The sequence below is a fragment of the Pituophis catenifer genome, unplaced genomic scaffold (genome assembly GCF_029215685.1).
Source record: "Pituophis catenifer annectens isolate HBS135680 unplaced genomic scaffold, rPitCat1.0.hap2 SCAF_2, whole genome shotgun sequence".
NCBI lineage: Eukaryota > Metazoa > Chordata > Lepidosauria > Squamata > Colubridae > Pituophis > Pituophis catenifer.
In genome coordinates, this window is record NW_027256882.1 from 139,638,328 (window position 1) to 139,663,416 (window position 25,089).

At 37.9% G+C, this 25,089-nt stretch overlaps 1 protein-coding gene across 2 annotated transcripts in view; it reads left to right on the forward strand.

Moving 5' to 3' along the window:
* BAIAP2 (BAR/IMD domain containing adaptor protein 2) overlaps positions 1-25,089 on the forward strand; it is a 178,682-nt gene that overhangs the window by 101,904 nt on the left and 51,689 nt on the right. For both annotated transcript variants that reach the window (XM_070934710.1, XM_070934709.1), the window contains exons 4-6: positions 386-447; positions 1,208-1,279; positions 2,169-2,306. In XM_070934710.1, the coding sequence (XP_070790811.1) occupies positions 386-447; positions 1,208-1,279; positions 2,169-2,306 (272 nt within the window). The remainder of the gene's footprint in view (positions 1-385; positions 448-1,207; positions 1,280-2,168; positions 2,307-25,089) is intronic.

Genomic DNA, 25,089 nt, shown 5'->3' on the forward strand with positions numbered 1-25,089 from the left:
AGCCTGAGCAAAACATGCACTGGTTGCAGTCACATGTAAACTAAACCAAGACGTAAATCATAGTTTATTAAGCAAGTCAGAGCAGCTTCAATTGCATATTACACTATGTTTTACATTGTTTATTGTAACACACCAGCCAGGCATCAAGGATCAATATCTACTTTTCCTGTCTTCATTCTCCTGGCTGGATGCCACTGTTGTATATTCACTTCTAATCTAAATTAGTCTTAAATGAATCCTTGAAATAAGCTTTCCTTTTTTCAGCAAAGGGAAACGGTTAACTAAGGCTGCAGTTGGGATGGAGGGGAAGAGAAGGTTGATACAGAACAGTCTCTTAGATTTTTTTTTTAATTTAGTCTCTCTTCTTTTGTCTTACTTTTTCCAGGGGATGTTCTGTTCCAGATGGCTGAAGTCCATAGACAGATTCAAAATCAGTTAGAAGAGATGGTAAGCACTTGTGTTCTTATTAACTTGTCTTTTTTGCAGAGCCTGGCCAAGGGACAGCCTGCAGAGCCTTTGATACACGTGGATTTAAAATTGAAACACATCTGCTGTAGAATAGCTGCCAAGTCCTTTAAGTAAGAATAGGGACCTCAATTGAATAAATTGTGGGCCAAACAAAATTGCAAGTCATGTGCTGGCTTTTGAAATGTCCAAGAAATCTGACTGGTTTCAAGTAGCTTCTTGATGAATTAGGAGAGGTATGTCCTTAATTATGCCTTGACCTATAAGTAGAGTGGCCAATTAGGCTTTACTCAAAAGAATAAGAAATAGAGATTATTTTACATAGAAATATATGTTGAATCCCAGCCTAGTGGGAAGTTGGTTAACAGATGACCAACATGCCTTCTCTGTTTTGTCTCCAGCTACTAACTAGAAATGAGAAATTCTTATTTTTATGTCTTATGCTTCTTTATTTTCAAGGCAGAATTGAATCAAGTAGACTCCAGATAGAGAATATCTTCAAAAATTGTCCTCTAAAGAAGAATTCAACCATGTTATTTACAACTGTTTGTTTGTTATGCCAATTATCCATTATTGCTTTATTACTTTATTTCATTTCATTTTACTATATTTATCTGCTATTCTGTTTTCTGTTATCATCCACTTGTAATGATTGGTTTGGTATCTTAATGTAGATTATCTGTTTTTATTTATAGTTTTCCTCCAATGATTAATATTTATGCTTGTTCGATTCACTTCTCAGCTGAAGTCCTTCCACAATGAACTACTAACACAACTTGAGCAGAAAGTAGAGCTAGATTCACGGTATCTAAGTGTAAGTACCAAGCAACTTTTATTGAATGTAAATTGGATTACTAGCTATGTAGTTATTAACAGGGGTGGGATTCAGCTGGTTCGCTCCGATTCGGGGGAACACGTAGTTGTGACCTGTGGGCACCCACCCTGGTGCTATGCTGTCCTATTTAGCTGCGTTTTTTAAGCTGTGTGCATGTGTGCAAGCACGCGCACAAGCAAAGCACATGCATGCTCACATTTTTGGTGCTGGGGCGAACCAGTTGTTAAATTAAGTGAAGCCCACCTCTGGTTATTAACATGGCACTATGAAGCTACCAAAGTTCAGCTACTTGACAGTGAGCAAAACTATAAACTTCGCTTATAGTAGGGATGAGTTTGCAAGAACTGGCAGGTGCCTTAATCTGTTTTTGCAAGGTGCAGATTAAGAGGAGTGTTTATTCAAGTTCATTTGAATAAGCATTGGAATAAGTACTGTAAGAAAAAAACATTTATTCAAGATAATTTTATTCAGACAAATTATGCTTTAATCATTGCTTATTTGTAAGGATGCTTGTGATTTAAATTAAATCCATCGGGATTCTCATTTATTTATTTTTTTAAAAAAGGAGATTTACATAGTCTTGGGGGGAAAAGGGTTGCACTGTGTATTGAATTGTGTATTGGAATTAGAGTCCCGGGACTCATGGGAAATGCTTTCTTGGCATGTCCCAAAGGAAGACAGCTTTTGTTTCTAATCAATGCACCCTCATTCAAAACATGTCCTCTACAGCAGGTGTGAGGTTGAGACCTTTCTGCCTGCAGGAAGCATATAAACTATGCTCATTACCCACAGGGGAAATCTCTGCCCATGTCTTCAGCGTATTATTATTTCAGCTATTCAGCACTCCCACACATCTTCCATGTTTCAGGCTGCACTAAAGAAGTACCAGACCGAGCAAAGGAATAAAGGGGACGGAGTAGAGAAATGCCAGGGTGAATTAAAGAAGCTTCGGAAGAAGAGCCAAGGAAGCAAAAATCCTCAGAAGTATTCAGAGAAGGAGCTGCAGGTAGGCCTCTGGGTAATAAACTGGGCGGGGCATCATCTAACTGGGATTGTATTTGATTGGCAGGTTGATGTTACCATTATGGGTTGGTCCATGGCAAATGGAAGCTAAATGGAAGTTATTGGCATTGGCTTTGAAACCTCTTGTATGACAAAAGCCAATATGGCCATAAGAATATAAAAGTTCAATCCTTTGAACATATCCTTGGGAGTAGGATTTCTTTCTAAGTTAACAATTTGGATTGCAGATCTTGAACCTTGGATAGTTCCACTTTATTCTTTATGACATATTGACTAACAGGTGAATATATACCGTAAATCCTGACATTCTGTTGCTTGAAGAATTTTATCTATTAATAGTCCAAAGATTGGTAACTGATGTGGTCATTGATATCTAAGAGTCCACTGAATTTTAAAACCAAAAACTGGTGTGCATATACAATGCATCATTTACAATGGAACTATTCTTTCCGATTCTTATATCAGCCAAGGTTTGCTGGAAACTACTGATGTACTTTTATTCAGGGTTTCTGAATTTAACCTTTGCTATTTTGGTGAGCTTCTAAGCAAGGATTCAAAAGTTGATCCAGGTTTTCTTGCCTTGTTAACATTGTGGCAACAATATCTGATACTTCTATCTGCAATAGCTATACATTCAACTCTAGAATGGGATTCACGGGTTCAGCTGTATATTACTACAGAGTATGGGTTGAGGGGGAATTAAATAGTTACTCCTGTGTGGATTGCTTGCAGCATAAGCCTTCTTGAGGTTAAGAGAAGCTGTGGTAGAATTTCTAAGGAGGAACTTGAAACTCAGGGGGACTAAATGAAAAGCTTCAAGTAGAGGAGATTTAGAAAACCGAATGGCCAGCTAAATTCCCTCACACATTCCCTCATCAATCAAACTAATGCCTTGAGCCCAGATAGCTTCAATCTGAGGCCTACAACTATAGGCCTCTCTAGCACTGACAGGCCAAGCTATAGTACTCGCTAATATTAGAGGGTGGGAATTGTTGTTGGATATTGTTGTTGGATTGACTATTGCAATGCTCTCTACATGGGGCTGCCCTTGAAAACCACTCGGAGGCTTCAGCTGGTGCAGAATGCGGCTGCGCGGATAGTGATGGGAGTGTCCCGATGTTCCCATGTCACACCCCTCCTGTGTGACCTGCATTGGTTACCTGTTGCCCACCGGGTGAGGTTCAAGGTGCTGGTGATTACCTATAAAGCCCTACATGGCTTAGGCCCGGGGTATTTGGCAGATCACCTGCGGCCAACAACAGCTCCCCATCGCCCCGTGCGCTCACATAGAGAGGGCCTGCTTGGGGTCCCATTGGCCACATAATGTCGGCTGACGGCCCTAGGGAGCAAGCCTTCTCTGTGGGCACACGTACCCTCTGGAATCAGCTCCCCTTGGAGCTCCGGGTAGCCCCCAACCTTCGCTCCTTCTGCCGTGACCTTAAAACATGGCTGTTTCGCCAAGCTGGCCTGGACTGAATGGGGTTTTAATGGGAATTTTAGTTTTTATTGTTGAATTTTAATTGGACTTGTTGTTATTGCTGTGAGCCGCCCTAAGTCCTTGTGGAGAAAGGGCGGCATATAAGTCCAATAATAAATAATATAAATAAATAAATTTTTATTTATTAAATTTCTATACTGCCTATTCCACCTAAGTGACTCTGGAAGGTCACTTAGGTGACAATGCAGGAAGCCTGCATTGTCATATTCACAATGCAGGCTTAATCCTATCATTCATTGGTTGGTTTAATTGAGCAAATGTGGTAATCTGCATTTATTATTTTTTTGTTTGAAGACTATACCTAAAAGAATAAAAATTTGCATCCTGAAATGAAATTGTTATTGCCATTAGATAATTTCATTTCTTAAATATAAATGCCACCTAAATGTTTATTGTTTCGGTTAATTTGCATACTCAAATACATAGGGGAAAGGTTTTGGTCATTATTTATTAAAATGGTACCTGTTCTTTTTCAAAACAAAGAGAAAATAAATAAACTTTAGAATTTGGGAGTTGAAGAGTTGAAATTTCACTAAATTTAGAAGATAAATGATCAAGATGTTACATAACCTGTATTTAGGATGTGCACCATTACAGAAGTTGTCCTTTGTGCCTCATTTCTCTAAGTCCAGAGGCAAAAGATGAAGCCCCAGGGATGTGCAGAACTGCTGTATCTCATCTTATGAATTCACTTATGAAGTTATCTAAGCCATTGTGCATGATTAGTACTGCACCTGGAACATGTCTGTTAAGATGCCAGATAAGCAACCCTTTGGAGTTTTTTAGGTTTCTAAATGCAGGTATAAGAAATAATTGCCAGGTGATCCATATAAATAAAGAGTATGCCAAGAAACATCAGATATTTTATTGTGTGAAAAAAAAAATAAGTTTTTCAATCTTAATTGGCAGCGTGCCCTGAAAAGAGCTGCTCAAGAGAAGTAGCAGAGTTTTATTTGCAATTGCCTCAGTTTGCCTTGAGCTATTTGATTGCAGAATGAAGTTCAAAATAATAGGTAAACTTCAGAATATCCAGCACTAGTCATTTTGGCTTAAGCAGAGTGACAGCAGTGAACTTTCACAGTGCTTTTTCTTTGGCATGATTACTTTTGATTAAATAAAATGTTCTCTTTACCTTGTGCTTTTATGTTTACTTGCTTAATTTATTTGCAATAGGTACTCCAATAGTTTTTAAGAAGTGGGTGAAAAAAAGAAATAAGCTAAAATTTGAACTCCCACTTTTTTTAGGAGGAACAGATGTTTGATATTCCCTCTTCAGGTAATGTTTGACGTGACCAGTCAAGGGTTCTTAACTGTATTAGAGCAGAAATTTCAGAAATATGTTTCTGAAGGAAAAATTTCTCCAAGGGCATTATTGTGTGACCTCTGTTTTAATTTCTTGGGATTATACTGTTGCATTGAAGCCTATCCTTACACCCTTCTGAAGAATGTAAAAGCACAGCGGCTTTGTTTCATTGGCAGTTCCAGCTCTGATGAAATATTGTTTGTGTATGCATATGCAGATAATTTTGGGCAATGTTCAAAAGATCCACCTGAATCTTGCAGAAGAAAAGTCTGCTTTAATGGTTTGAAAAGAAGTACAAGTAATCCTCGACTTACAACCACAAATGAGCCCAATATTTCTGTTGGTAAGCAAGACAATTGTTAAGTGAGTTTTGCCCCATTTTACTGCCTTTCTTGCCACAGTTGTTAAGTGAATCACTGCTTGTTAAGTGAATCTGGTTTCCTCACTGACTTTGCTTGTCGGAAAGGAAATCCCATGACCCCTGGACACCGCATGTGTTCATAAACACATGTCAGTTGCTAAGTGTCCAAATTTTGATCCTGTGACCATCAAGATGCTGCACAACATGTCTTCTCACAACAGTTGTGAGAAAAATGGTCGTAAGTCACTTTTTACAATGTCATTGTAACTTCAAATTGTCACCGAGTGAATGGTTGTAAGTTATGCATTACCTGTACTTGGTTTGCATTAATACACTTTGTAGAGCAGCTCTTAGAAGTCCTGTGTACAGTCCAGCCTCTAATATTCTTCTCTTCTTTGGAAAGAAAATGGGGGATATAGTACTTCTTGCACTCTCGCTTTATTTTAAAGAATTTTCCTTGCACGAAAAATCAGAAGAATGTCTCCTTATCTTTTTGTGCAATTATAAAGTGAATGATTGCAACTAATAGGAGTTCCCAACCTAAGCTGGATTCTTGACATTGTCCATCCTGCTCAGGCAGCAGGAAGCTGGATCTGACTTTTCAACTCAACCCACTTCATTGATTCCTTAGCCTTGATCCATAAGACAGGGATAGCAAAGAACGTTGCCAAGAAGATTGTAAAAGTAAACCCACTCATGTTGCAATTTACTTTTAAATGCAGAACTGTCCCTGTGATGTAAGACAGGCTCCAAACTTTAGAAGGCCGATATTGGAGCAGGCATCCTAATTGTTTTCTGAAGGAATATCCAGATAAATGAATCCTGGAGCCTGATGACAAAATTGATCAAGTAGAAAACATTTTCATCACAAAATTCTAATGTGCACCACAGTTGAAGAACTTATCAACTATAACAATTTTCCAATGAGAAACATTTGTGTTTGGGTGAGTTGGCCACCTGCGTTAACATTTGGTGACAAGTGACATCCAGCAGGGAAAGTAATTCTCAGCTATGAAATTTCACAGCTACTTTAAGGAACAGCTTAACACTTGTACTATTCAGATACTAATGTTTCAACACCAATTTTTTATGTGTTTTAAAAGATTTAAATATTTGCAGTTACCCAAAGCACCCTAAAATTTCCCTTAAGCTTTGCACATTTGATGTGCTGTTTGTTTGTTTGTTTGTTTGTTTTGTTTTTGAGTGGGAAACTAGTCCTTTCTCTGAGGTTACAGTTCTTACATTGTTGGATAGAATGTATTTATGATTTATAATGGTTTCAGGATATGTGCTACTTTTTTTTTTTTTTTTTTTTGCTGTACGCCATTCTGAGATGGGTAGCCATATAAATTTGATAAATAAAATACATGTAAATTATAGACTAAAGTAGAAAAAATATTCCCATTGCAAACCCATAGGTGCCACACATGTGTTGTAGAGGAATAAGAGGCATCTCTTGGAGCAGAGTCAAGGCAGATGGAAGGCTGTAGGAGAAAGAAAATAACTCTATATGAGCAGGGTGCCCTCAAATTGGATATAGTCCCTGTTATTGTATTTCAGTGGAAGAGTAGACTAACCGGCTACTTCCCCCAAATAACCAGAAGAATTAGTGAAGAAGCACAGGGTAAATGAAAACATATTTAAGAAATAGATAACACGTCACATATGGCCCATATAGGAAGTTGCTTTTCTATATTTACCCAAGGGTTTACTGGGATATAGCTTAAAAGTTTGTTTCAGTGTTAGGATTCTAAAATAGGACTATTTCCAGGACTTGTTATACAGAACAATGCCATTTCCTGAGCTACTTAATCAGAACTCACATACAGTATCTCTGATTAGGACGAAATAAGCTTAAAACTTGTACCATAACTTTCAGGAGAATTTAAACCTAATAAAGAAATAATAAAGACTATGGGCAGATTACTAATTTTTAAAATACCATGGCCAAAGAATCTTTTCTCAATTGACAGAGAAAAAGTTACACATCCATTAGATTTTTCCCCATTCGTATTTGATGTTAAATGTTCCTCTGTCAAATGATAATATGGGTAGGTAAATATAACTATGAGCAAATTTTTCTGTCTGTATCAGTTAGTTAAATTACATCAGTAGATGTAATTTAGGGCGCTCTTCCCCAACCTGTCCAGAACTATTAAAACCATAAATTCCGGCTTTCCTAACAACCCATAAGAATATATTGCTGAAATGTGGATGTTTAATATTGGAACATTATGCTTTCTGGGAATCTGGGAGTTGTAGTACCAGCACAAAGAAGGGATCAAATGTAGACAACTGACTGACAGTATCAAAGGTTGTGCTAAGTCAACATTTTTTCTCCCAATGAACATTTTTTTACACTAGAAATATGTATTTTTTTAAAAAAGAAAAGCATAAATGCTTTTGTCCATTGACTTATGCAGTACAGGTACTCCTCAATGTACGTCCACAATTGAGCCCAAAATTTCCATTACTAAGCAAGATAATTGTTAAGTAAGTTTTTGTTCCATTTTACGATCTTTTTTGTCACAGTTGTTAAGTGAATCGCTGCGGTTGTTAGCAACAGGGTTGTTAAGTGAACCTGGCTTCCCCATTGATTTTGCTCATCAGAAGTTCACGAAAGGTGATCACATGACTCGGGCCACTGTAGCTGTCATATATACATGCCATTTGCCAAGCATCCAAATTTTGATCAAGTGGAGGTGCTGCAATAGTCATAAGTATGAAAAAGAGTCAAAAGTCATTTTTTCAGTGCCACTATAACTTTGAATGGTCACTGAACGAATGGTGGTAAGTCAAGAACTACCTTTAATGTCTTCTTCCATGAAAGAATAGAATCATTCTGTGATAGGAGTCCTATAATTTTATACAAATCAAAGGATTGTTTATTTAAATTAAATCACAAATTGCACCAGATGAGCTGTCCTGAAATATTCTGGAAATATTTGATATAAAAAGAACTTTGCATTTGGAACAGCTTGGTTTTCAGTTCAGTATATCCAAAATACTTGAAATAGCCCATGTTGCACTTGAAAAAAACAGCTTTGCACTCAATCTAGGATGTTTTATGAAGTTTCACACTTGAAACAGTTCAACACTAAACATTTGCATACTCTCTGATCTTGGCTTGATTCTATACTGATTTTCCCCCTTCCATTCAATCATGTCTGATTCTTGGAGACTGCCTGGATAAGTCCCTGCAGTTTTCTTAACAAGATTTTTCAGAAGTGGTTTGCCACTGCCTTCTTTCTAGAGCTGAGAAATAGAGACCAGCTGAAGATCATTTTAGCTGACTTCATGCCTAAGGTGAATTTACAGTCTCCTGGTTTCTAGCTTAATGCCTTAACCACTACATCAAACTGGTACTGTACCGATTTCCAAATAGCACATGATAAGCAATTGTCCTGCTTTTTGTTTGTATTCTCCAAACCTCTTTGATGTCCACCAGTTGCCTAAGAATTATATATCTTTATTTTAAAATGTGCTTGCTTATGAAATTTATTTGGTTGTCCCACTTTGTGACTCTAAGAGGATTACAGTAAACCAAAAATAAGCAAAAACAAATAGACAATTCAATTAAAATAAATGTAAGCCATAGCTCCTTCTTTCTTTGGGTGGGACACCCCAGTCACAGCACCAGAGGAAAAAGACAGGATTTTAATTCCTTTTTAAACATCAACAGGGTTGGGGCCAGTCAGAGCAAGAGGGAGATTGTCTCGGAGAGCAGGTGCCACAGTAAGTGACTGGTAGGGGAGTGAGTAACTGGGTGTGCTCCTAATTATTAACAATGAAGGTAAAGACAGGGTTTCATTGCCAACCTGCTACAGCAATGCTATCCTGTGTGTGTTCTGGTCTTTCACTAACACCCTTTCTTTTTTCCTATGGAAATGTGGTTGTATAGTTGACAGTAGTTATTTTAAAAACAATGCCACTCCCTTTCTGGCACAAGACTACACACAGATGCTCTGAGCTTATGGAACTTTTTCAGTTCTTCCTTAAACTGGTGGAAAGCAACTGTGGATTTAGACTGTCAATATAAATGGAAGACTGCTGATACTGGAGGCAGCGTAAACCCTAAATGTCTTTGCCTGGCTTTACTTTGATGACTTTTGAATACTTTCACCCCCGTTCCCTCCCACCCCATCCAGTTGGCAAAAGATGTCATATACCTGTCTAACCATACTTTTCCCCACTATTGGGAGAGAGAGAAAAACCCAATCTATTTGCAGAAAAGTCATATGTTACTACTTAGGAAGAATCCTAGACTTTGCTTTAGTAGATATGTTTATTTAACTGGCGGTTAAACATCCACACAATTCAGATACTGTGAATTTCTTGTTTTGATATTTTGGGGCCCCAGGAAGTTCAAACGCTGTTTTTGTGCACTGCCATTGTTTGCAGAATGTAACATTTTGTCATTGTCCTGAAGCATTAAAAAAAAGCAACAACCTTGCTTTATGAAAAAAGACAAACGGCTGCTCTGATGACAAGGTTGAATAAATATCCAAACTTCGGTTTGTTTTATGCAAGTCTAACGTATCAAAAATCTAACCACTGGTCTCCGGTTGTTTTGCTAGGGCCTTATGAAAATTTCAGCAAGCCGTGCTACTTCAAAAGGATTATCGTCCTTAAACACAACTTTGAAATTGCTATTCCAAATAGGAATGCTGCTTTAGGAAAGGGTTGCCATGCCCCTGAAATGTAAAACTTCAATACATTATTTATTGCTGTGAGGTTTGGATCCTCAGTTGGAGGAAAACCCTTTAGCGTCATTGAATTATACCAAATTTCTGTTTCTATGGAATTTAATAGAGTTGGAAATAAATTTATGCATCAAGGACTGGTTCTCAATATTTACTACTTTAGGAGAATATTTAGTCACCAGTCTAGAATTTAGTATTCAGTTGTTCTCTGGCATGTGTACTTTCCCCCCACCTCTGGATACTACTTAGATCTAAGATCTATTTCAAAATGAACCTGAACAGAATCTTTGGGTTATATGTTCATTCATCTTCATCCGCTTGGGTGGATCAATTTGTTTCGCTTGGGAAAGAAACCTTGACAGATTTCTCTGACATACTTAGAAGAAATGAACATTAGCCACAGTGGAACAGTCTTGTTTCCTTCCTTTAAATCTACATGAACCAATTGCTTGTAGGCAACATATTTCCCCATGAGTAGAAACAATATTGCAAAAAGTTATCATCTGTTAGCATTATTTTGTACTATATGATTATTCAAAGTACATTACATTATGTGTGATGGAAACTGACTTGGTAACAATACTTGCCAAATGCTGGTGTTTCTTTCTCCATGGTAGATAAGTAATTTTGTATCTTTGGTGAAGGACAAATATATTGAATTTATTCAATCCTTGTCTTCTACAGGTAGTCCTCGCTTACCAACCATTGATTCAGTGACCAAAGTTGCAATGGTACTGAACAAGTGGTAGTTGCATCTGGTCCTCAAAATTCCTGCTCTCAGTGCCCCTGCAGTCACGTGATCATAATTCGGACACATGGCAGCCAGCTCACACTTATGAAGGTTGCAGCATCCCAGGTTGCATGTTCTCCATTTGCAACTTTCCCCACCAGCTTCCTACAAACAAAGTGAGGAAGCCAGTTGGGAAGGCCAAAAGTCAATTCCAACTCACCCTGGCCTTCCATTGGTTATACCTTTGTTGCACCATCCATCCCTACCCAGTCTTTCTGTGCTTGTGTATGACTTTTGCCAGGCCATCCAAGCCCTCCCCTGACCTTTCCCAATTCATGTGCGCCTACATTAGTTCTCCTAAGACTTCCATTGATCTCCCCCAACCCCAGCGGCACTTTTCCAAAACCCCACAGCAGCTCTGTTCTTGTTTGGGAATCCTACCTTCTGGTTACAATAGCAATGGGACTGCTGGGATTGCTGGTGCTAAGCAATGCAATCACTTGTCACTGTGCTTTACATCAGTGGTGAAATCCAGCCAGATCTATCTGGCTCGCATGAACCGGTAGCACTGGTGGTGAGAGGCTCCGCCCACCTGCTGGGATGTCATTACATCCTGTTTTTAACCCTCTGTGCATGCATAGAAGGCTCTACACATGCACAGAAGCAGTGGTGGGTTCCTCCCGGTTCGGCCGAGCCGGTAGCGATGACTATATGATGTCACCAACTGGTTCTCTTTGTTTGGGAACTGGGCCCTCCCGCCCCCCCTTTTATTTGTCCCCGCCCCCAATTTTTCGCTGCCTCCCGAGTCCCAGCTGATGGGCTGGAAAGAAAAAAACTGTTTAAACTCTTGCCGCGGGGCTTCAAAGGGCCGCCCTACAGCTGATCAGTGTTAAAAGGCAGTGTGGTGGTAGACCAGTGCATTCGAAAAACAAATGGGTAGACCAGGACGCTCGAAAAACAAATGGGTAGACCAGGACGCTCCAAGAACAAATGGGTAGACCAGGACGCTCCAAGAACAAATGGGTAGACCAGGATGCTCAAAAAACAAATGGGTAGATTGGGACGCTCCAAGAACAAATGGGTAGACTGGTACAGCTCTACAAGCAGTTAAAAGCCTGGTAGACCAGTACCTCTGCTAAATCCTAAAGAATTGTCACATGACCATCAAACCATGCCCACAAAATAAGCCACACCCACAGAACCGGTAGTAAAAAAATTTAGAACCCACCCCTGCGCAGAAGAGGTGCATGTGCTCCCATTCCCGAACCGGTAGCAAAAGTAAGTGGATTTCACCGCTGCTTTACATCCACATCATTTAGTGACCAGGTGATCCTGGTTCCAGTTATTGTCATAACCTGAGGACTACCTATGTTACCTTTAGCTATTTCAGTCTTTGTTGTTTTTCAGTTGCTAAGTCATGCTTAACTCCCCACAGTCCCATGGACCATAGCACATCAGGCCATTCTTCACTCTATTCTCCACTGTCTCCCGGAGACAGTGTTTCAGTATTTCGGTATTACTAAACATAATATTCTGGACCTTTCTATCCATGAAATGACTAATAAGTGGTTTACTTTGGACAGAGCAGCTCTTTGCTATCAAGTCCCTGAATAGAGTGTGCATAACAATGGACAGATGACAGCTCACAAAGGAACATTATACCCTATTGAGACATCTTGTCAAGCATGTTTAGAAACAAACAGATCCTTCTAGCATAGCCCAAACTCAGCCTATGATGCTAATTCTTAAGGCGATTCATTGCTAGACTGACAACTTTTATAGCCTGATCTTGTGTGTGATTACTCAGAAGTAAATAAAGCTTACTCCCAAAGCCATAAGATCAGTTGTTTCATCAGGAAGGCCTTTCATTGTCTAGCAATTTGTATGGTTTATATTTTCTAGTTGTTTTTCTGCTCTGTTGGATCAAAAAGTACTTAAGTGAGCCATTTGTTTTAAAGGTATTTCTGCACCATAATGTTTCCATGTCTAGTCGTTTGGAATTCCTTACCCTTGCTCCTATGGGTCTTCATCTCAAGCTATAAATATAGCTTTACAGCCTTTGGAGTTGGAAAAGAAAGCATGAAAGGATTAGTGGCACAATTGAACAAAAACCAGGTGCTTATAGTCATCAAATGAGGTGCATTTGGTGGTCTGTTTTCTGCTCCATCTGGCCTTGACAGTGAAGAGTCAAATCCTACAAGAGTTGAAAAAAGAACTAACTTGTTACTATCTCATCCTAGAGCCTGGCTGCCCTGACAGAGGCCCATTAAAGGAGTTGTTGGGGGCCATCTGACCATTTGTGGGCTCTTTGCAGAAGGATGTGCAGTCGTGTCATTGGACCCCCATGTCACAAAAGCACTATCCCCTGTGAGGGATAAAAATGTTTTCAGACTCCTTGTGAAAATATTCCCTGTGATGAAAAGAGAGAAGCAATAACAGGATCTACAGATAATCCTCGATTTACAACAGTTGGTTTAGTGACTGTTCAAAGTTACAATGGCACTGAAAAAAGTGACTTATGGCTATTTTTCACACTTTGCAGCATCCCCATGGTCACATGATCAAAATTCAGACGTTTGACAACTGACTCATATTCACGATGGTTGCCGCTTACCAGGGTCATGTGATCCCATTTTGCAACTTTCTGACAAGCAAAGTCAGTGGGGAAGCCAGATTCACTTAAGAACCATGTCACTAACTTAACAACTGTGGTGATTCACTTAACAACTGGGGCAAGAAAGGTCATAAAATGGGGCAAAATTTGCTTAACAAATGTCTCACTTAGCAACATAAATTTTGGGCTCAAATGTGGTTGAAATCGAGGGTTACCTGTATTGGGTGTTTAAATATACACAGTTGTTTTCTTACGGTAAATTGGATAGAATTGGAGGAGAGGAACGAATGGTCTAGTCTAAGGAATGCCTTAGTCTCATATTGTCATTTTTCATGTTCAGGTATGAAAATGTAAAAATGTTGATTTTGTTCAAGGATCATATTAAATGGACCGACTGCAATCTATCATGGAATTAAGCATTCATATGTCTTTCAGGAGACTTGAGACTTGTCTCCTTTGACTACTTGCTTCAGCGATATTTGTTCAGTTCTTACACAATTTCCATAATTGAAGCCTCATTTTGAAATTCCCAGAAGAATAAATTATTTTAGTTATTGGCCAGGGAATGCTAACGAATAGGAAAGCCGGCTCAAACCAGGACATGTCCATTTATGTAAGATACATTAATAAAAAAAATAAGTTAAAAGCCCAGAGATACTTCAATATCTACTTTGTCATTCATTAGGGAACAAGGAACAATTGGTAGCCCAATTAATAACCTTTAGTATCAGGTGTGTGAGCATTCTCCTGTGGCCCTATTTAATATATAAGATTTTATTCTGGTCCATCAAATTCTAACAAACTATCACTTAAAACACTCTGTATCTCTTATAGAGAGCTGTTGGAAGAAAATGCTGGATGAAATACAGAAACAGAAGTTGTGAGCAATATTCCTACAGATTTTAAAACCAAATTAAATATATCCTACAGGTTATATTTGAATTAACTAAATGGCTCCTGTATTTCTGACTTGATAAATCTCAAACCTCAACTTCAGTTGTGAGTCATGGCAAACAACTTCGGTGAGAAGAGTTGCGTAGTTTTTCTAAAGGATTGTTCAAGCAGAACGGGATTTGTCCTGCTTTGCTTGGATAAATCTTCAGTGGACTGTGTGAAGCAGAGAGTAAGGCTCAGAACCAGTTTCGAAAGATGTCCCAATCTATATATTTGCCATATGAAATAGAGGTTCTGAGTGATTTGGGGCCAGTTCTTCTCTCTTGGCCCAACCTATCTCAGAAGGTGATAGCTGTGGGGGAAAATAGAAGAACAAAGTGCGGTATATGCCACCGTGATGAAAAGATGGGATATCCAACTATCAAAAATAAATCATCTAATTTTATTTATTTAATCTCTTATTTATTGCACCAATTGTCACAATTCTGTGAGGTTTAAAAATCCCTGCCATGCTTCTTTACTAGGGGTTCATGAATGTCAATGTGCTTTTGTCAGTCAAACAATTATGTGAACATCTGTTGCTTTGGCTTAAACATAGCCAACATTGAATGTCAATGAACAGGCTAAGTGATACTGCTCCGAAATAAGATTTCAGTCCTGATTCCGGGAATTGACCTGGGCTTGGTAATCATTCATAATGATAAATAACATTTTAACATACTGCATATAACTGTGACATGCAAATAAAAAATATCACCATAATAAATATATAGTCTAAAAGGAAAAATAATAAATAAGGTAACAGTGAAAAGTTCTTTAAAAGACTCCAATTTGTGTAATTGGAGTCATGAGGTTAAATTAATTATTGTGAGATCAAGGCATTAAATTAATAAATAGTAATAAAACAGTTTAAATGATTCATTCAACTATTTTGCATATCCTTGTTCAAAATTCATTCATTGTCATTTTTAACTCTACATATTTTTGCAACATCCAGATTATGATAAATTGAAACCTGTTCATTTACGAATGAAACAGTTTTAGTCAGTTGAACAGATTCTGCTTTGCTCTTGTATAACAGATCCTCTGAGTATTATTTTGAAGAGCTGCAGGGGATAAACTAATAAAAATTATTTTAAAGCCTGGAATAATAAAAGACCTTGTAATTTGATTGAAGTTGGTTATTTCTCTGTTTCCTTTCAACATACTAAGATTATAATTTCCCAAAAAGCGTTAATATTGAAATCTATTTCAAAAACCAGTTGAAAATTTTTATGTATAAATTTCTAGAGTCAGATCTTTGGAAAAGTTGAAAAGACTGACTAAGTAGCTCCACAGGGAATATTTAGTAGAGATAAACTTTATACATAATCTATAAAAATATATTAACAATTTGACAGTACTTGTTGGAAAATTGAATGAGAAACAAAAATAATTGACATTCCTTGAAAAACAGATTTACCTAATTTATAAATTAAAATAATATATTAATATGTAAAAAAAATAAATAAATTCTAGAATGTTAGTTACTTGAAATACTTAAAATACTTTAAGTAGACAAAAAGACTATTTTCTATGAAATATTCCATTACCACAAGAATTTTCACTTACAGCTGGCCACTCCTGATGACCTTCATTGTCTTGTTTTGTTTTTAACTAATCTATAGAATATTTGATTGGGCACGCAATTGCTGTCACACACTCTATTTATGTAAGTAGTCCTTGACTTATGTCCATTCGTTTAACAACCCTTTGAAGTTACGAGGGCTCTGAAAAGTGACTTGTGACTTGTTCTTGCACTTATGATCATCGTAGTGTCCCCATGGTCATGTGATTAAAATTTGGGGTATTTGGAATGCACACTTATTGACCGCATCGCTTAGTGATGGAAATTCTGGTTCCAAATGCAGTCATAAAGTGCCAACTAACAGGATGACTACATTTCCATAGCAGTTGAGTATGTTTAATACAAAATGATAACTTACTTTCCTCATGCAAAAAATAGGTGATGCTTACTTCATACAATTACATTTTGTAATTAGTATTTCTGCTTCTGTGTTGTACAGTCTCTGAACTAATAAGTTATACCCTCTGTCTGCATGTAATCATGGGTGCCCCTGGGAACAGGCCTCAAGTAAAATGTTTCAATCTGTACCAAATGATTATGTTTTCACTCAATACCTCATCCTTAAGTTTTGTTTTATAACTATTTTTTAAAAGAACTATAACAGTTGTTTAGATTATGTCAGCATAATCTTTTGCTCCCTTTTTTCTGTTTGATATCAAAAAAAGTTCCAATTTCATTTTATAATAATGCTGAATAAGAGCCAAAACTTTCAAGATCATTTCTACAGATTTTCTGATAAGGCAGGTAGAAGTTTTTGATAAATTTCAGAATATTTTTTGTCAGGAGTTAACCAAACCATGTCCTACTAAAAATGCACTACTATTAATCACAAGCAAGCAGCTTCAAGGTCAGGTGTAAAATAGCAGTAAAAATATTCTCCTGACTTTGGGCTGCCTTAACTTCTCAGGACAAATTAAGAAGGAATAAATCTCTGCATATGGTTTTCTTTTATTCATCTTTCCATGCAGAGACCTCTCTTTCCATCTTCTAAATTCTTGGAATGGGTGGAGAGTTAGGTATGTTACCCTATAACTGGGAAAGGCAAGTAATTTGGACTCCAAAGGCAATTGTCATATGTGAAATTCTCCTTGCTGTAATATGGATTTATACTCATTGATTAGGCTGCCCTTCAGCCAACTCCCTCTGGTTCTGGGGTAGTTTGCATCCAGTCTGAAAAGAAGAGGTTTTCCCTTTTAACATGTGTTAGAAGACAGTTCGTATTCATCCAACAACAACCAAAAAACCCTAATCATGATTGGGAGAAGGCCAAGAGGCAGCATTGCAAATATTTAAAATAAATAGTACTTTGGCTGTTTCGAAAACTGAAGTGAAGAAAATAGATTAACTACCCTTTTAATCTTCTACTGTATAATTTCATTCACTGTAGGCATTTGTGATACAAATGCTGCCTTCTTAGTATTTTAGACATATACCAGTTCACAATTTTTGCATATTATGCAGCAATCTGTTTTTTAACATGTCCCTCAGAGGTGGGTTCCACATAATTTTACCACCAAAAATGTGAGCGCATGCACTTTGCTCACCCGCACAGCTTGCACGCATGCATGCATCTTAGAAAATGTGGCTAAATAGGATGGCATAGCGCCGGGGCGGGTGGGTGGCACCCACAGATCGCCACTACCAGTTCGCCCAAACCAGTTCAAACTGGCTGAATATCACCCTTGATGTCCCTGATCCCACCGATTACATTTTATACATGAGACAAAGCCAGGTTGTTGTATGGAAAATGTGATTGCAAATATGTTCCGAAATTCACCAGCTCGCGTGACGTGAATTGTTATGAATGTCACAATACCATCTCCGTATTTTTTACCTTTTTAAAAACAAAAGGAGAATTGCAACACAGTCTTCTCAGTAGATGAGTTATTTATCTTCCTATTTTTCCTCTTTCTAATTCCTTTTATGTAGACTACAGATAGTCTTCAATTTAATTCGACCTGAAGTGGTGTAGAGTTTCCTGCCTAAGCAGGGGGTTGGACTAGAAAACCTCCAAGGTCCCTTCCAATTCTGTTATTCTATTCTTTATAACCACAATTGGGACTCTGAATATTGTTTGTTGAGAGAAGTGGTTGTTAAGCAAGATACACACGTGACTGCTGCTCTCAATGTCTGCAATCCTGGCATTCCCAGTTGCAGTCATTAAACCATCCCCCAGGTCATTAAGTGGATGGAACAAAAGAGCTGCCTCCTGAGTTCAGCTCCCTTCTATGCACGGAAGAAAACTGTTCTAGTGGGCTGCAGGAACAGATTGTTGGGATTTGAGCTCCATTTCTCCAACCCACCAGAGGTGTTCAGATACCCTCCATACATGAAAGAGAACTACTCCAGTGGGCTGCAGGAATGGAGCTCAAAACTTCAAAATCCAAATTTCATTTTTCCACCCTGCTTCAACTGGTGTCATCCCTAGGATAGTATAGCTTTATTGACCTTAGAAATGAAAACACACATGTTGAGTCATTTGAGGACTTAAAACCGAAAAGTTTATAAAATGTTTCTTACCTGTGGAACACTTAGGGGATTATACTTACTACCATAGTCAACAATTCAAATTGTTGCTTTATAAATCTGACATGCAATTACCTGCATTGTTCATAAGCTTTGGGTAATCTATTCCTATCTTCCTTAAATAAAAAGACAGTAAGCAAAGCAGTGGAGAGTTGTTACCAGCAGCAGTCATATTCTTTGCAAACTCGGTGTCATAAATGTGCCTTGTTCTTCATTTATGATAGGCAGATGCCTACTGAGAAGTAGTTCAGCATAATTCTTTTATTTATTTATTAGATTTACTGTATATGACTATCTCACACATAAAGCGACTCAACACAATAAAAACTTCAATACAATAATGAAGTATAATAAATGAAACACATCAGAAAATAAAAAGAAAAACTGAGGATAAACCAGTCAGGGACAAATTCATTCAACTCATAAACTTAAGAATATAACATAAAATGCAGATTCCTTTTTCATTTTTTTTTATATTCTGCTTTATGGCCAATGTTCTTCAGACTGGTTAAACTACGTACTTTCCCCAAATGACAGGTTAGCAAAGACTCAACAGCAAAAGAATAAGTCAGTTGGAATTTGTTTTTTAAAAATGTGTGTGCTTGCGTGTGAATGGAATATAATAGGACCTTTTCCTTCAGATTGTCTACATTTTCTTCTTGAGGTCTAAAAATTCTGGGATGAATCTTTCAGATGGTTTTTCCTGGAACAGCCCTTTGTTCTGTTAGCTTTATGAAGCTGGATTCCCAGATGCTTGTTCCATAATTGTCTGTTTTAAGAATTTGCATTTTTGAATACATACTGTATATTGCACTTTTCAGACAGGGAAAAGGGCCTGTATTTTTCTCTCCTTATTCCTGTCTAGTATGATAATCAGGGAATTTGCTTTTCCACTGGAGCAAGCTGATTCCAGCGTTTGGAGGGCTTTGTGCATTTTTGGTAGCATAGATTCCTGGGAGAAATGAAACCTTTGGAAGAAACCAGTGTTTTGGAAACAGATTTGTTCCATTTTTCATATAACTGAGGGTTTTAAATTCTTGACTACAAGAGTCAGAGATATACATGTAGCAACTTTCTTAAGCAGAAAGCTGATTTTTTTAAAATTTACATTTCTTTTAGGGGCAGTATGGTATAATGATGGAAAAATTGGATTAGGGGCAGGGAGAGCCACATTCCGAGTCCTCCCATTAGTCATGGAAGATGACTTGCATCAGTCACTCCCTCTTAGCCCTTATCAGCATCAGTCTGCATAACAAACCATCTCATGGCATCATGCATTAATAAACATTCCCCAGTAGAAGGGGAAATGATTAGATTAATGATCTAAGTCCTGCTCTAGTCTGTCTTTCTTGGCTCTCAACAAAATAAAATGTGTCTACTGGTGCTTAACATTCCTTCTTCTAGTACAATATATTGCTAGTTCCATGTGAAAAAGCAGTTGCTGATGTCCCAGGAAAACAGATTGTAATGCCCATTCACTTTTGTTGTCACTGTTGTTGTTATTGTTGGTGGTGTTGCGGTCAGAATCTTCATTCTGGTCAAAATGTGCATATTTTTTCCTGTATAAAATACCTTTTTTCAATGGAATGGGTCTGAAAATTTTAATTTTAGTAATTCCCTTGGCATTAGTCTAAGTTTTTATAAGGACATAAGAGCCATGGTGGCGCAGTGGTTAGAATGCAGTACTGCAGGGATAACTCACTGCTCACTTCAAGAGTTCAATTATGACCAGCTCAAGGCTGATTCAATCTTTCTGAGGTCAATAAAATGAGGGCCCAGATTGGTGGCAATATGCTGACTCTGTAAAATGTCTTAGAGAAGAAGGCTGTAAAGCACTGTTATATAAGTCTAAGTGCTATTGGTATGTATGCTGTCCAAGAGTTTGCTACAGGCCAACTCATACCCTGTCTGCCTTCCATTTCTGCAATAATTTCCTGACTAATCCTGCTTTCATTTTATCATTTCTCAACCTTCTTGTTGTCTCCTAGTCACCTAGTCACCTTTATTTGGTGCCGCACCCTTTTTTCTTTTCTCAATGCTTGCATGACTCAGTTTCCTTTGTTAGCTTTACAGGGCTGTTTGGTCAGGAATTACCTTTTTTTCCCTTCTCTATGTGACAGGTTCTTGGTTACAAGGCAGTAAAACATGATATGCAGCCTCATTTTTAAAATCGGTGGTTGGAATAACAAGTTTACTTTTAGCAGTGATTGAGAAAGATACACACCTGCCTTCCTGCCAGATGTTTGAATTAGCTGTGCTTTATTTTAATAGTGGCAGAGCATGTGGCCTTTCAATCCTACCTTCTTTTACCTCTGCAGTATAGTATAGTATATTGTATCGGTCTCATAGAATAAACCTACGGAGCACCTATAGCTCTGGGAGGCAAGCTGTTCTACTGATTAATTGTTCCTACTGTCAGGAAATTTCTCCTTCGTTCCAGGTTGGATCTCCCTCTGAAGAGCTTCTATTTATTGCTTCTTGTCCTGCCTCCAGGTGCTATTTGATCAATGTTAAAATAAGACACTTTTTTTTTTTTGCAAAGTTTTGACAACCATTTACGGACTTTTGTTTGACACCAAGATTGAAAAGTTGATGTTTTGTGCATTTGCTTGTAAGATTAGGGATGGTATACAGGATAAAGAGATATTTGTTTCTAACCTTATAGGGCAGTGATGGCTAACCTTTCCCAGACTGAGTGTCCAAAGCGTGTGTGCGTGTGCACGAATGCAAACCCCCACACATGCGTGCGCACACACCTCATGTGTCCTGCCCCTGCACATGTACGAACCGCCCGCATGCATCCCGCCCCCTGCACATGCACGGCAGAGACCCGAAAACCAACTGGGTGGCTGGAGGTGTGCGCGTATGCGCAGCGGAGCTGAACTGGGGCAACAGCTCGCGTGCCATGAGAGAGGATGCTGCGTGCCACCTGTGGCACGCGTGCCATAGGTTCGCCATCACGGTTATAGGGAGTATGTGTGGTCATGGCTGATACTGTCTTATCTCCCACTCTAATTATTTTCTGGATACTTGTGTTTGTGTGCGTTTGTATCTAAAGATTCAGCTACAGACAGTCTTTTTTAGGTTCTGGACGTTGCCATTTTCTAAACTTGAAGTGAGTTTTTCATATGTGCCCATTTCTAAAAGCCATATTGTCTTCCTCAGATCATGTGACTGTTACATTCCTTTTAATATACAGGACACTTTTGCGGCTTTGCTTAAAATTAACTGTCTGCTGGCCTACATTTATACTTCTTTCCAGATATAGCCTTGTTAGCCTGGGGGGCTAGTTCTTAAAGCATATGTAGCTTTTCCTTAGGACTTCATTTCCATTTTTGACATATTTTCTCTATCAAGGCTTCCATTGTGGAAACCATCACTTCATTTTTCAAAACAAAATCAGTTTTTCTCAATTAGCTTAACTTTGTTATGCCTAGTTTCGAGTAACAATCCTCCCAGATGTTATGCTTCCCTAACATACAGTCATTGTGTTTCCTCTTAACATTAACCGATTTCACAACATTGCTAGAAAGTAGCCAAAATTTGTTGGTTTCTTCTGTCATCAAATTCTGCTATTATATAGAGTCATCTGTGTTTATACAAACAAGCTTTTCATCTTATGACAGTGAACAGAGTAAAACAAACCAGAGTTTCTAGGTCACACATTATTCTAAACCAGAGGTAGAAATTATTTTCAAAGAGAGTCTGCACACTTTTTTAAAGTGGCCTTTGAAGACCTTATGAAATATGATGATAAGTGACATGAGGGGAGAGCTGAAAATTTCAGTGTCCCTCTCCTTTTTATTATTATAACACAAAATTATGAAATCACAACTTTCAGTTCTTTAGGTAGTGTTCACTTTCATATTCATCAAGTTTTTATCAATAACCTGGTAAGATTGTAAGATATGTATGCAGATTTAAGCAGTGTGACATTGACAGATAGAAATTTTTTCAATGTGCACATTTTCTAAGTGCCATCCAATATTTTTGGATATGGCACCCAGTGTGCTGATAAACACGGGGACTACCATGGCTAGTTTATACCATAATGGTTATGTTTTGATTTTCAGATCCTGATATTTTGTGATCTTCTCCAATTATTTGTCTTCTATTCTAATATCCTTGGAATTGCCCCATCAATTATCCACACTTTCTTCTTTTCAATTATAGTTATATCTGGTGTGTTATGGGACAAGACTTTATTAGTGTGTAATCAGAAATCCCAAAATCCCACAATACTTTTACCTGCTCATTTTCAACTACTTTTTCCCACCAATTCTTTCATTCCTGGACATGACATTTACAGATGTTACAATTAATCATTTTGGCAACTGTTATATTGTTTATAATGAGTTTGTGCAATCTTCTTGCATGAGATGATTTTATGATCTACCATTTCTCCTGCCTCTGTACCTTCTGCACTTGAATCATTTGATGATTTCTCCATTCTAACCTTGATTATATTACTTCAAATAGCTTGCTCTTGAGCAGCCAAATTCAAGCCTTCGGTTTCTTTTTTTAATGGTCCAGCAATGGTCCATTGCTAAGTTTTATCTTTATCCATTTCTGCCTCAATCTTTTGTAGCAATTGATCATACAATGCTTTTCCTTTTGAGCATTCTGTTCTTTTTTACTACATTATTTCAATATTCATGTTTTCTTTCCTGCACATTAAATTTCGAACTTGTATTAATGCTTGTACTTTGCTGTCTTTTATGTAACCGGCCAATGCATGCTTTTCTTTGACAGTTTGTTTGACTTGAAGTAAATCTCTGTCTCCATTTCTGCAGAGATGTAATGCATAGTGAAGAGTCATTAGCTTTATTGTTTTTGGGTTCAAACTGTTCAGTTCATATTGTGTCAGTTAATAATTCCAGCAGTATATCGTATCATAGATATGATCCAGATATTGATGACTTTTATGGTGTTTCCACCATTCAATTTTGTCTTTAGCACAATTCTCACTCTGGATGTATTCTTTATTAATCATATTTGTAATTTGCCCATGCTTGGTGTTATTCAACTGTAAAATGCCCAGATACTTGTAGTCTTCCTCCTGATGGTTCCTGATGGTTTGGGCATTTGGCATTTGAATTCCATTATAGTTTGTGATTTTAAATTTCTCCTCCTCCTGCAGAGTTTATATGCTACTCCAACCCCAAAGGACTTTGAGTGGCTTATCAACAATCTTACCGTGAAAAGGTTAAAAACAGTTCAATAGAATTAGGTTACAAATCTAGTAACCCTGCACTTAAGCAATGCTCAAAACTGCAGAGAGAAAAAAGAAAAAAGTTCATAACAAAATGTCCAGTTCTCATCCTAATTCTGGCCTTCAGTGCCTCTCTGAAAAGCTACATCGTGCTGAAATCATCATTAAGTCATCTATACTGTGTTTTGCAAGGGCACATGGAGGGAGAACCAGCATGGCTGTAAGGTGTATTTTCAGCTTAACTACAACATGACTTCCTGTAATATACCAACAGATGCACTGCAATGTCTTCTCTGGGCCCTACATGAGGGCCAGGTAACATAAGCTCATTAGGTTTAAAATTAGCTAAAAGCAAGTTGTAATATTATTCTTAAAGCGAGTGTGCGAAATTCCCACTGGGGAACAAGAGGGGTGCAATTCTGTGCTCTGTTCCTAATAATCTTTTTAAGAATCCAGAAATACCAAGTCTGTGTTGCAATTGCTTCTTTAAATAGAACCCACTGTGAATCTTTCCTGTGGAATGATCTTGAACCAGAGAAATGCTTCAGGTATGTTCTTATAGCCAGAAGAAGGTGGTTGTTTTTCTTAATTCAAAAATCACACATGCAGTTTGCCAAAGTGGTCCCTCACTGGCTGTTTGCCTCGTTCAGTGTTAAGTAGCAATGCTACATAGGTAATAAATAAAAGTGATTTTAAAAATAGCCTTGTGTTAGGAGTGAGCTTGAAGTTGACCCACACATTTTAAAGGATTATTAAGACTCCGGGTTCATTATTTATATGACCAAATTGGAATTTAGAGTTTGGGTTTCATTTATTTTGCACAATTATTTAATTTCTTGCCTTCTCTAACCTCTTCATGGCATATTCACACAAAGCGTGCAATCAGCTAGATATAGGAGGGCATGAAGCCTTACAGACCTAAACATGTCCTACTTTTCTGTTTACTTTCTTTTTCCCTGAAGTTTTTTATTTTATTTTACACATACATATCGATCAGAGGTGGGTTTCAGCAGGTTCTGACCAGTTCTGGAGAATCGGTAGTGGAAATTTTGAGTAGTTCAGAGAACCAGTAATAAAAATTCTGACTGGCCCTGCCCACATCTATTCTCTGCCTCCCAAGTCCCAGCTGATTGGGAGGAAATGGGGATTTTGCAGTAACCTTCCCCTGGATTGGGGAGGGAATGAAGATTTTACAGTATCTTTCCCCTGCCACGCCCATCAAGCCACACCCACCGAGCCACACCCACAGAACCAGTAGTAAAAAATTTTGAAACCCATCACTGATATCAATGCGTGAA